Raw genomic sequence first — 11,939 nt, 5'->3', positions numbered from 1 at the left:
GCGGGCCGGCCCGAAGGCGGCCGAGTCGGCCCGAGCCGCGGGCGGGGCGGCGGTGGGGGAGGGGGAAGCGCGCGTTCTTGGAAGAGCCAGGCCGGGAGGCGGTCGCATTCCTGGCCGGCGCTCGGCTGAGGCGGACGCGCGGCTCCAGACGGCGCGAGGGGCGGGGCGGCGGCGCGGGGCGGGGCGGGGCGGCGCGGGGCGGGGCGGCGGCGTGAGCTCAGCGCTCCGCGCTCAGTCCGAGCCGGAGCGAGCCGCCGGGAGGATGTGCGCCGAGCCCCGCGCCTCCGCCGCCGCCGCCGCCGCCGCCGCCGCCGCCGCTGCCGCCGCCGCCGCGCTCTGAGGGCCGCCGCCACAGGCGCTCCCGCCGCCCCGGAAGCCGCGCGCAGGCGGGCGGGCGGGCCGCGGAGCCGGGCGCCGGCGGCGGGGTGGGCGCGGGCCGGGCCGGGGCGGCCGGCGGCGGGCGCGACGCGGCCGGCCAGCGCCGCCGGGACGAGCCGGGCGGGCGCCGCGCGGTGGGAGGAGCGGGGCGGCGGCGGCGCGCCGCGCGAGGACGGCCCGGCGGGCCCCGCGCCCGCGCCCCCGCTCCTCCCGGGCCCCTCGGCCTCGGCCGCCGCGGCGATTCGCGCCTCGCGGCGCCGGCACCTGCCCGCGCGCCCCCCGCGAGCCCCGGGCCCGCGAGCGTTGGCGTTGGCGTTGGCGGCGCGCGCAGGGGCATGCCCCGCGCCTAGGGCCCGGGGGGCGCGCGGGGGGCGCGCGGGGGGCCCGGGCGGCGGCGGCGGCGGCGGCGGGCGCGGCGCGGGGCGCGTGGATGTGGCGCCGGGCCCGGGCGCCGGCGGGCTCCAGCGGCGGGACCCCTTCGCCCCGCCCGCCTACCCCTTCGCGCCCCCGGGCGAGGCCGAGGCCTCGGCCGTGATCGGCCGGGAGCCGGCGGCGGCGGCGGCGGCGGCGGCGGGGGGGGGCCGGGGCCGGGGCCGGGGGCGCCGCCGGGGCTCGCGGGGCGGCGGCGGGGGCCGCGGGGGCCCCGGCGCGCGGGAGCGGGAGCGGCCCGGGGAGCCGGAGCGCACCATGGAGGCGGCGGCGGGCGGCCGCGGCGGCTTCCAGCCGCACCCGGGGCTGCAGAAGACGCTGGAGCAGTTCCACCTGAGCTCTATGAGCTCGCTGGGCGGCCCGGCCGCCTTCTCGGCGCGCTGGGCGCAGGAGGCCTACAAGAAGGAGAGCGCCAAGGAGGCCAGCGCGGCTGCCGTTCCGGCGCCGGTCCCCGCGGCCGCCGAGCCGCCGCCCGTGCTGCACCTGCCAGCCATCCAGCCGCCGCCGCCCGTGCTCCCCGGGCCCTTCTTCATGCCGTCCGACCGCTCCACTGAGCGCTGCGAGACCGTGCTGGAGGGCGAGACCATCTCGTGCTTCGTGGTGGGCGGCGAGAAGCGCCTGTGCCTGCCGCAGATCCTCAACTCGGTGCTGCGCGACTTCTCGCTGCAGCAGATCAACTCGGTGTGCGACGAGCTGCACATCTATTGCTCGCGCTGCACGGCGGACCAGTTGGAGATCCTCAAAGTCATGGGCATCCTGCCCTTCTCGGCGCCCTCGTGCGGGCTCATCACCAAGACGGACGCCGAGCGCCTGTGCAACGCGCTGCTATACGGCGGCGCCTACCCGCCGCCCTGCAAGAAGGAGCTGGCCGCCAGTCTGGCGCTGGGCCTGGAGCTCAGCGAGCGCAGCGTGCGTGTGTACCACGAGTGCTTCGGCAAGTGCAAGGGGCTGCTGGTGCCCGAGCTCTACAGCAGCCCGAGTGCCGCATGCATCCAGTGCCTCGACTGCCGCCTCATGTACCCCCCGCACAAGTTCGTCGTGCACTCGCACAAGGCGCTGGAGAACCGGACCTGCCACTGGGGATTCGACTCGGCCAACTGGCGGGCGTACATCCTGCTGAGCCAGGACTACACGGGCAAGGAGGAGCAGGCACGCCTTGGCCGCTGCCTGGACGACGTGAAGGAGAAGTTTGACTATGGCAACAAGTACAAGCGGCGGGTGCCCCGGGTGAGTGACCCTGCTGGCTGGGGCCATGGGAGGACGCTGGGTGCTCTGGGCCCCAGGGCCTGGAAGCTGGGAGGGCTGGGTCCTGGGGAAAGGCTGGGGGGCCCTCCTGGGCCAGGGGCTCTGTGTGTGCAGCTTGGGGCTTGTCTTGGGGTTTGGATTTGATTTAAGGAAGTTCAGGGTTGTGTTGGGTCCCTCCCTAGTCGTGGCTGTGTAGGAAGGTCCTTTTGCTCGACCCCTGTGATGAGCCAGCTTGCTTGGGACAGGGGCCCTAGGGGTTCGGCCTGGTGGCTGGAGAAGCATTCCCAAGGCCCACAGCCATTGCCCTGATGGGCTTAGGAATGGCGGGAGGCTCGGCTCCAATACTCAGACACTCTTGCCCCCAGAGAACTGAGAAGTGAGATCCGGGCGGGCCCAGGCTGCAGCCTCAGGCCTAGGCCTTCCTCGGGCCACTGTGAGGAGGGGTGCAGACCCGGTGGGCCCCTAGGCTCGCACACAGAAGGGTGCCTGCCAGTGGTCCTCAGCAGACAGAACTGGGCCTGGCAGGGCCGGTTTGTGCCTTGAAGTCTTGGGAGACAGGCTCAGAAATGCAGCCAGGTGTCCAGGCCACAGTGGCAGGGGGCCGAGACTCGGTGACTCCAGTTCTGTGCGTTTCCCTGGGCCTGCCAGGGTGTGAATCCCAGAGTCCCCCATGTGGGGGCAAGGGCTGATTGGCCCTGGGCTTGGGGCCTGGTCAGCGGGCACCTGGGCCCTGAGTAGGAGTAGCTCGTGGCCTGCGATTTGTTTTGGACACGCCCGTTTCCTTGTCTCCCTCTCTCTCAAATGCTGCAGGGCGGGGGAGGGCCACTGGCCGAGGCTCTGTTGTTTGCCAGGCGGAGGATGTGATCCGTGTGATCTGGCTGGGCAGCTCCTGGGCGACTGGACGGTGAAACCTCTCATTGGGGTCTTCACCAACTTCTCGGTGTCTTCCCCTCCCCAAGTATTTGTAACTTTTCTTTTAAATATCCAGGCTTATTAAATTGCATACACAGAATGCTGCATTGGCTCAGCTATTCTGAGGAGGCCTAATTAATTCAGCTACTGCATCAAACTTTTTTTTTTTTTCTAAATCTGTGAATAGATGCTCCCGCCCGGTTTTCTCTGGGCGCCCCTCCAGCGGAGTGTCAGAGTCTCGGTGAGCAGAGGAGGGGCTGGGGATGGAGGGGCTGGGTGCCTGTGCTCAGAGGGGCTGTCGTGTGCGCGCGTGCACGTGTGTTCCATGGCATTTCTGCCCTCAGCTTTGCTGCTGCCCAGGTGGCAGCTGTCTGCAGACTGGGGCAGGGCTTGGGTGGGAGGGAGTGTCTGAGTAGGGGAGGGTATTGGCAGGAAAGGCCCAAGCCTTTGATTTTGGATGAGTTGGTGATGGGTGGCGTGATGGGCACCCGACGTGAATGGGGACTTTTCTGTTCGGGGTGCCTCTATCTACCACAGCCACTGTGGCTTGTGGGAGTCTTGTGTGCAGGATTGTGGTAGGCACAGGCTGCAGTTCCTGGCCCAGGCCATGGCAGGCCATTTGCCTCCAGAGGGGGTGGGGTGGGGGGCCTTGTCTGGCAGGGTGTGTTCATATGGGTGTCCCAGTCAGGGGTGTGAGGGGCAGTGGTGGAGTCTCCTGGGCTCGCTGGGACTGCTTCTTTGTCACAGCTGTAGAGTGGGGCCGTGGTTCTGGGCGCGGCCCCCCCCACCCCCCCACCCGCCCGCCCGCCCGCCCCTCTCTCTTAGGGACGGCCCAGCCTGAGCTCTCAGGCCCAAACAGCGTCTGGGGAGAAGGCAGGATTGTTTGCCCACACTCCGTGAAGCCGAAGCCAGAGCCTGTTTCTGCTCTGGCCTTTTCAGCAGATGATTAGGGCCGCCCTTTCTCTGTCAGTGCGCTCTCCCTGATGCTGTCCTAAATCTCATTTACCGATTAAACAAATTTTCCCAGTGATGAGGAAGAGCTGCTTATCGTAAGTGGGTGGGGTCTGCAGGCCTAGTGTCAGCCAGCCCTGTCCTCGCCGTGGTGACCTGGACTGGCTGTCAGGCCCCATGCTTCCCTGAGGTCTCGAGTGCTCTCCTGCTGGCTCTGCCACCTCGTGTCCTGTGTACGGGGCTCCGCCTGCTGCCTTGGCTCTGACCACGCAGTTGGGAGTCCTGGGGTGCTCCGGCCGTCCTCTTTATAAGTCTCCAAGCACAGCCACATGCTCATCTGTCTACCTGCCAAGGGCACCACGTGAGAACGGTGTCAGCTTGGGGTGGGAGGACCCCTGGCTGCCCAGAGCCCACTTGCTCCAGACCCTCCCCCCGAACCTCTCCCCCAGAGCCCTATTTCTGATTGCTCCTTCCACTTGCTATTGACGGCATATTTGTGGAGTAGGTTTTGATTTCTTTCAGTTGTTTTATTGGTTAGTTTAATATTTTTGATTTACCAAGGATAAGGACAGCAGAGAACAAAGAATGTGCTAGAATTCTCTCTGTAGGGGACACAGCTCCCCTGGGGCCTTGGGTTCTGGTGAGGCCAATGGGAGCTGAAGCACGTTCCGGTGTTGTCTGGCTGAAGTGCCGCCCAGGCCTCCTGCCAGCCAGAGACTCAGGCAGCGCTCTGCTGCCGCCAGTGCCAGGAGGGGCCTCTTAGCCCCTCTCGCCAAGCTGCTGTCTTTGGTGGTCCTGCAGCGGGCTGGTCCCACTGTGGAACCCCATGGGGCTGCTCCCACGTTCTCATTATGTCTCTAGTGGCTGTTTGACCTCAAGCTTGATGCTTAACCTCTCTGTGTCTCTGTTCCCCTGTGTGTGAAACAGGCTGTAGTAAGCAGTGTGTTGGTAAGGTTTGATTTCTCTAGGATGTTCAAGTGTCCAGTGTCAGGTAGGGTGGGGATGTGTCATTCTGTTGCTGGGGGAACACGTGGCAAGGAGATGGGAACTCAGCCTTCTCTGCCCTCCTTCTGCCCAGTTGGCTCTGTACCGTCCTCTTGGGCTCGTCTCACGGTACATGCACTAAATTGGGCTGGTCGTTCAGCCATGTAGGTTGCTGTCAGGGGAGGACATTGTGCTGCTGGCTTGGCTGCTGCTTGGGGCCTGGCTCCTCGCCCCGCAGGACAGCTCCTCCCTGGGTAACCAGGTGCTTCCCTTTGGGGCTGACCCTAGGGCGGTGCTCTGCCTCCCTGGGGCCCGGGCAAGGTCGGTGCTGGTGTGCTCAAGAACCAGGCTCCTTGGCACTGCTGTCTTCTGAGTGTCCTGATTCTTACGCTGGAGAGCCTGGCCTGTGTTTATCGTATGTCTGTCTTTCAGACACCTGAGTTCTCAGGACTTTTTGTGGGATTGCCCTTGTCGTGTGGGTCATTGTGCTGTGGGGTGACCCCTTGGTGTGTGGCATGAGTGCTGAATTTGTCTGAATTCCTGACATTGGAATAGTTTTCTTCATGTCACCTAAAACTTGTCCCTGGTCATGGGCCAGTGTTTTCTCCAAGCAGACGCCCGGCCAGTAGCACTGGCCCCTGCTGGGGAGTGACGGCAGGCCAGGAAGGGGGTCCCGGCCTGTGGACCCTCCCTGGCAAGGGGTGGTTTGCTCTTTTCAAGCTGGAATTTTCATGGGAAGGAATGCTATCAAGAACGTTCTATCAGGGGATGCCTGGGTGGCTCAGTGTCTCAGTGGTTGAATGTCAGCCTTTGGCTCAGGTTGTAATCCCTGAGTCCCGGGATTAAGTCCTGCATCGGGCCCCCCCTCAGCCTGCTTCTCCCTTTGCCTGTCTCTGCTTCCCTGTGTCTCATGAATAAATACATAAAACCTTAAAAAAAAAAGTTCCATCAGACTCTGACCTGCATGCTTCATCTGAGACCCTCTCCTTGATGGGGGGCAATGCCTGCCCTGATGCCATCTGTTGTGTGAGCAGAGGTTTAGAGGGCCAGTTGTTCCTTTGTCCACTTGTTTTGCTCTAATGTTTTGTGGGGTTCTGTGGTGATTTCCTGGCTTCAGCCACTTGGCTGGGGAATTGGGGTACCGTCTCAGGTGATGCTCTGAGGCAGAGTTCCTGGATGGGCTTTGGGGGCACCTCCCCCCCCACAGAAGGATGGGGTCTGCAAATGGGTCTGATCGCCAGGGTAAAGGCCCCAGAGTGGAGGTTGGGGGGGTCTTCCCAGATAGGGGATAGGGCAGCTCCAGCAAGGCCTCTGGCTTCTCCCTGCACCCTGCTGCAGGAGGGCGGGCCTGGCGGCTGGCTGGGTGCCTCAGCCCGTCTGTGTGCACTGCCACGTCTGGATGGTCCTCCAGGTGTGGGCTGCCGCCCATCTGTCTCTTGGCCCATCTGTTGCCCGCCACCCCCCCCCCCCCCACTGCGGGTTCCCGGGACCCCTCTCTGGAGCGGGACTGGGCCCCTAACCTCTGGGGTTTCCCCAGGGCAGCAGCTGGCCTGGGGGCAGTGGGGTCAGCCGGTAACCTTCGGCCCTGGTCCCGCTGCCTCACCGGGGCTCTGGATCAGCGCAGGGCTCTGAGAGTAGGATCATGGACTGTTGGTGTCTTGGGTTCTCAGCCTTCCCCGCAGCTGGTGGTGTCATGTGTGTCTGAGATGTCGGGTGAGGGCAGACAGGCTGGGAGCAGGAGGAAGTCTGGGGAGGTGACCCAGCCCCGCCCCAAAGCCCTGGCCACGGAGAGCTGGTGGGGAGGCACCGCTTCCGGGGCCAGCCTGGCCCGTCTGGCGGGAGGTGACCGCAGGAGGTGGCCGAGGCTGGCAGCCGGACTCTTCGTGGCCCGGAGACTGTTACACAAGCAGCAATAATGTGTCTCTTTCTAAGGATTGCGAAAGTCGGGGAGGATTTCTCCACTGGAAGAATTATGCAAGTTTCAACTGAAATGTTTTTAAAAAGTTTCTTTGTTTTGAGTCAAAATATAGAGGCTGAATTATTTCCTTAAGGTCTGTGAGAGCTGCAGTGGGAGGAGAAGGCTTCCATTCTTGCTCAGGCCCTTGCCCTCCTGGCTTGTGGTCCTTGGGGAAATGGGAAACCGGGCAGAGGCGGGGACCCCTGGGATGGAGCCGGGGCGGGGCCCAGGGACCATGTCCACGGCTCTCCTCGTTCTGTTTATTGACTGGCTCAGAGGTGGGGGCGGATCAGAGTCTCAGAAAGGGCAGGAAGTCATTTCCTGGGGGTGTGGGGCTGTGTGTGGCGGACATCTCCTCCCCACGTGGCCTCGTGGGGTCTGAAGCAGGTTTCAGCTGGCGTTGGGCAGTCCGTGGGAATGAAGTGGTGTGGGTGGCAGAGACCTCTGGGGGCTACCTGTGTGGCCACCCTGTTGAGCCTGTGAGCACAGCACAGGTGCTCGCCCTGCTTGGCCTCTCCCCCGGCAAGCCAGGTGCAGTGTGTCCAGGGGCACTTAGGTTGCCCTCAGGAAGCCTCTGGCCTGTCCCCTGGCTGGCAGTGGGCTCAGCGGCAGCTCTCATGCCGCTCTTCTGTGAAGAGAGGGTACAATTCTGGAGAACAGCCTGGATGCCTGTTGGCTGCCTTCTCAGTTTTAGGGTCTCCAGGCAGCGTCACTGCAGAGGGTCAACGAGGTGGAGGGACTTCTGGGTCACTGAGTTTGGGAGGTGGGGGTGAGGGGTGGTGGGAGGGGGTCTAGTTCTGGGACTCCCCACTGCTAGTGTCTACTTACTAACGGAAGGATCCGGACTCGGGTATGAGAGCGACAGGAGATGGTGGAGGCGAGAATCACGTGAGCAGGACCAGGGTAGATGGGGCATCTGCGTGGGGGCAGCTCTCTGGCTGCCCGCTCCCCACAGCGGGTGTCCTGTGTGCTGCTCTGCTCTTGGTGACAAGTTCTCATTCCTGTGGGTAATCCTTGTGTCTTCCGTGCTGCTGAAACAGATGGGAGGCTTCGAAAGGGGTCTTGGCACGAGCCTGGAAACAACCCAGGGCTTGGTGCGCGGCATTTGTATTTTATCTGATTTTACTGTTTTGACTTAGAAGGAATCAAAGGACGCCACGACTTCTTGATTTTGCAGCTCTAGGTAGTGATTCAGGAAGTCTCGGCATGAGCCTCCGGGCTGCGCAGCCCACAGTGGTCGGCCTGCCTTCCCGCGGTCTTGGTACTCTGGGCTGCCCTCATTGCGGTGGGCCTGGGATTTGTGTGTTTGCGGTTGTGTTGTCAGCCTTGTGGAGGGGGCAGGTTGGTCACGGCTGGGTCCCCAGTTCCGGGCCCAGAACAAATACTCCTTGAATGAGTCACACAGGCATGAAATCACTAGTTGTTGGGGGTTTCTGGGCAGCTCTGCTCTTGACAGCTAGAAGAGGAAAGGTGGAGGAACTTTCTCAGGACCATGTAATGTCCCCGAGGTGTCCTCCTGGCTGTGTTGTGTGTTTTGAAGAAGGTGGCAGGTGCCCTAGGCCTGGTTTGAACCCAGATGCTTGGCTCCTGCTGTGGAATGAAAGTATTCTCAGCTTTGGCTCTGGGGCTGGAAGAACCCAGCTGTGGTGCCTGCCTTGATTTGGCTTGTACTGGGATTTTAGCTCGTGCTTTGAGAGAAACCTCTCTTGTTGAGAATAGGCTTCTGGTGGGACCCAGGGTGTCATAGCTACAGAGAAACACCTCTGTGGAGGGTGGGAGGCTGGCTCCACAGCTGCTGCCTGGGGGGAAGCCCTGGCCAGGGACTCATCCTGCCCTGAGGGTTAGCCAAGTCATGGTGGTCTGAGAGCCCTGGGGGCCAGTGAGGTTCTGGTGTGGCTCTTCTCCCTCCTGGCCTGACCTGAGTCCACATGTGTGGTGGCAAGTGGGGGTGACAGTCACACAGTGGCAGCTCAGCCGTGTGTTCCAGCTCCTGGGTCTGAACCTGCAGGATGAGATTGTGTGTAGGAACAGGGCTGAGCACGCCGGAAGCATGTTAGTGAGGGCAATGGGTGGTTTTGGGGTCCTCTGCTGGGTGTCAGGTTGTTCCTCTGCCCCAGAGGAACTGCTGGCTGCATCATCATAGGAACCCGTTGGTTGTGACTTGCTATCTGGAGACCTGCTTGGAACCTGGGCCTGGTTGTCCTCTGTGCCCTCCTCTTCCCAGCTGGGCTGTGCAGCTTGGATTAAGGGGCAACTGAAGCTCTGCCCTGCTTTGTGTGCAGGAAGGGACCCCACACACTGTGGGTGAGCACAGCCACACCCAGCACCTGCAGCCCACAGGGACCCCAGCACCAGTGAGGCGGGCAGCCTGCCTGCGTGTGAGGCTGGGGGTGTCTGGATGACCTGTGAGTACCTGTTATGGGGGCCAGATCTGCATTCTAGCCAACTTCTCATGCCTTGTCCACGCCTGTTCACTAAGTGTTCTTTTCATGATCCCAGCCCCACGGTGGCAGTTTGTGGCTCTGGCATGGCGGGTAGGTGAGGCCTCCCTGAAGGAGGTAGCAGGGATGGGCAAGCTGGTACTAGGCCATGCCCCATTCCCCCTAGAGTGTGCTCACTTTTCACACCCAATCTCACTGTCTCTGAGTACCCAGACCTGAAGTATGCTGTTGGAGCTGCTTCTGCATGTGGCATTGGCGGTTCTTAGAGCGCTCCTGGTCCCCCTGTGGTCCTCCCTCTGCATAACTATACTGTTCAGGCACAGTCCCTGCTGTCTGCCCGTCCCCCTGGATGCTTCTGATGGCTTGATGTTCTCCTGTCCAGTCCCATCCCTGCTGCACTGACACTGTCAGAACAAGAAGTAACTGTTGCCCCTGCAGACCCCTGTGCGGGGTCTTTATGTGGGTCTGTGGTCCTTGTGTTGGCCCTGCGCTGGAGGGGATGCACAAACCCGTTTGAAAGACCCATGGCCCTCTCACCTGCCTGGGCTTTGTGGTGCCTGCTCTGGATCCCTAAGCTGCTCTGGTCATCTGAGTTCCTCTTGCCGTGCTGGTTTCAGCATCTGCCCTCCCCTGTGCTTGAGCGCTGGCTGGCCCCCTGGGCACAGGGAGTGACAGGGCTGGCACTCAGTGAGCATGTGGAGGAACCGCGGAAGGAGGAGGCAGTCAGGAGTGCTGCTGGGGAAGCTGACAGACCTTCTCCCAGGAGAAGGGACAGGTACGCAAGTCCCTCCTATGGTTCTGGAATCTGCTGGGGGTTCCCCACTGGGGAGGTTGAGGGCAGAGGTGCTGGGTGGCAGGGAGGTACTTACTGTCAGCAGCCCCAGCCCCAGTGGGATCTCCATGCTGAGAACTCTCTTCCTTCCCGCCTGGATTGGGGGGGCCCAGGCTGCAGCGAGGAAGCGAGGAGTCTGCCCCAGGCTGGCTGGCCCTGGTGGGGTGGGTGACCCCCCAGGCCAGGCGAAGTCTGTGCGGTGTCAGGCTGCAGCACTACTTGCCCGGCCTAGATGCATGCGGGTGGCTGTGTGTGGACGCGTGTGTGCGGTGGGTGCTGCTGGCTCCGCCTTACCTGCTGCCTCGCTGCTTCCTGGCGTTACAACTGTGTTGCCCAAACCATTAAAAAAATTATGCTCCCAAGTTGAATGATATGCAAATGTAGTCAATTAAGCGAGGGGATTTTAATTAGCAGTTTAAGTTCATGTGTGAAGTGCCTTGCCTTAATTACTTGACAGTTTTGTTGTAAATTTGCTAAGTTTTTTTTGCAGAACTATCAAAACTGTGATTTTTTTTTTTTTTTAACATTCTTGTATGCAGAAAGTGTCGCCCAGCCCGCCTGACCTTGGTCGATTTTGTCTCAATTTAGGAAGCTCTTTAAGCTGTAAGAGCAAGGTAAGCCTGTGGGTTGCCTCAGTGTGGCTCAACAGGGGATGACATGTTCGTGTTTCCTGGAGTGCAGGCTGGCAGTGGTCGTGGGCTCCTAACTCCAGTCCAGGACCCCATGGCAACATCCAGGGCCAGGGTGGTGTACCTGCCCCTGGAACAGAGGTCAGGAGGGTTGCGACTGAGGGGACCCCAGAGGGCCAGCGGCTATAGGCCTCTGTGCCTTGAAGTGCCTGTGATCTGTGGGCCTGGGTCCCTGTGTCGCCACAGTGCACATCCTGGTCCTTGATGCCTCCTTGAAGGCCTTGGGGAATTCTGAACTTTGAAGTTCCTTCCTGGCCATTAGCAGGAAGCTTTCTCTCCTGCACCCCTCCGCCCCCCAAGCCAGAGTGTGGTGTCCATCCTGTGGACATTCGCTGCTGCCCAATGGGGGTTCAGCACACGTGTCCCTTCTTGCTGGGTTTGTGTTGCTTCTGTCCCTTTTATTGGGGACTTGCTTAATTTCCCTGTCACTGCTGTTGAGATGGTCTTGTGTTACTGAGGGGTCCCTCTGTGATATCAGTGCACCCCTAGATTTAATTACCTGATTACCAGGCTCGACATCTTGAACAGATAGGTTCTTTATTTTCTCATTTAAACATTTATGTTTGAACTGTGATTTCTTTGGTAGATCTGTTTCCTCTCCATCTCTGTGACAAAGGCTTGTGTCTTGGTTCTCTCTGTGATCCTTGGGGGCTGAGGACAACAGCAGGGACCCAGCCAGGCAGCCCTACAGTGTGGCCTGCCATCCCTGTGGCTCCAGCCTTTTGGAACCTTGGCCATTGTGGTCCTGTAGGCATGTGTGAGGAGCCGGAGGGTTAGGGAAGGGGTACAGGCAGCACTGGGGAGCTGGGCCAGGGGACTGCAGAACCTTGGTGGCGCCTCTGATGCCTCTGCCTTTGTTGCTCAGACTCCACTAGACGTGTGGAGCAGAGGTCCAGGAAGGCTACAAGGATCCCTTCCTGTCGCTCCCAGCACCATGATGGTGGGAGTTCCCCTGTCCCTGCCCCCTGACAGGGCCAGAGAAGGGGTGGTGTTTCTTTCAGTGTCATCAGGATGTGTCTGGATTTATGAAAACGCAGTTAGGATGGGAAATTTCAAGCTGATGCTGAGATCAGGAGACTGATAGGCACAGCCCCTGCATCCTGTCCCAGCAGCTACCAGCA

The 11,939-nt window shown here is 61.5% G+C and overlaps 1 protein-coding gene across 5 annotated transcripts in view; it reads left to right on the top strand.

Moving 5' to 3' along the window:
* The first annotated feature begins 1,024 nt into the window (after window positions 1–1,024).
* SKI (SKI proto-oncogene) overlaps window positions 1,025–11,939 on the top strand; it is a 70,462-nt gene continuing 59,547 nt past the window's right edge. For 2 of the 5 annotated variants that reach the window (XM_077891570.1, XM_077891571.1), the window contains exon 1: window positions 1,028–2,034. In XM_077891570.1, the coding sequence (XP_077747696.1) occupies window positions 1,066–2,034 (969 nt within the window). In that variant the 5' untranslated portion in view covers window positions 1,028–1,065. Of the gene's footprint in view, window positions 2,035–11,939 lie in introns of all 5 variants that reach the window. The other 3 variants (XM_077891573.1, XM_077891568.1, XM_077891572.1) reach the window with 3 other exon arrangements.

Source organism: Canis aureus, chromosome 3 (assembly GCF_053574225.1).
Source record: "Canis aureus isolate CA01 chromosome 3, VMU_Caureus_v.1.0, whole genome shotgun sequence".
NCBI lineage: Eukaryota > Metazoa > Chordata > Mammalia > Carnivora > Canidae > Canis > Canis aureus.
This window is presented reverse-complemented; position numbering and strand designations above follow the sequence as displayed.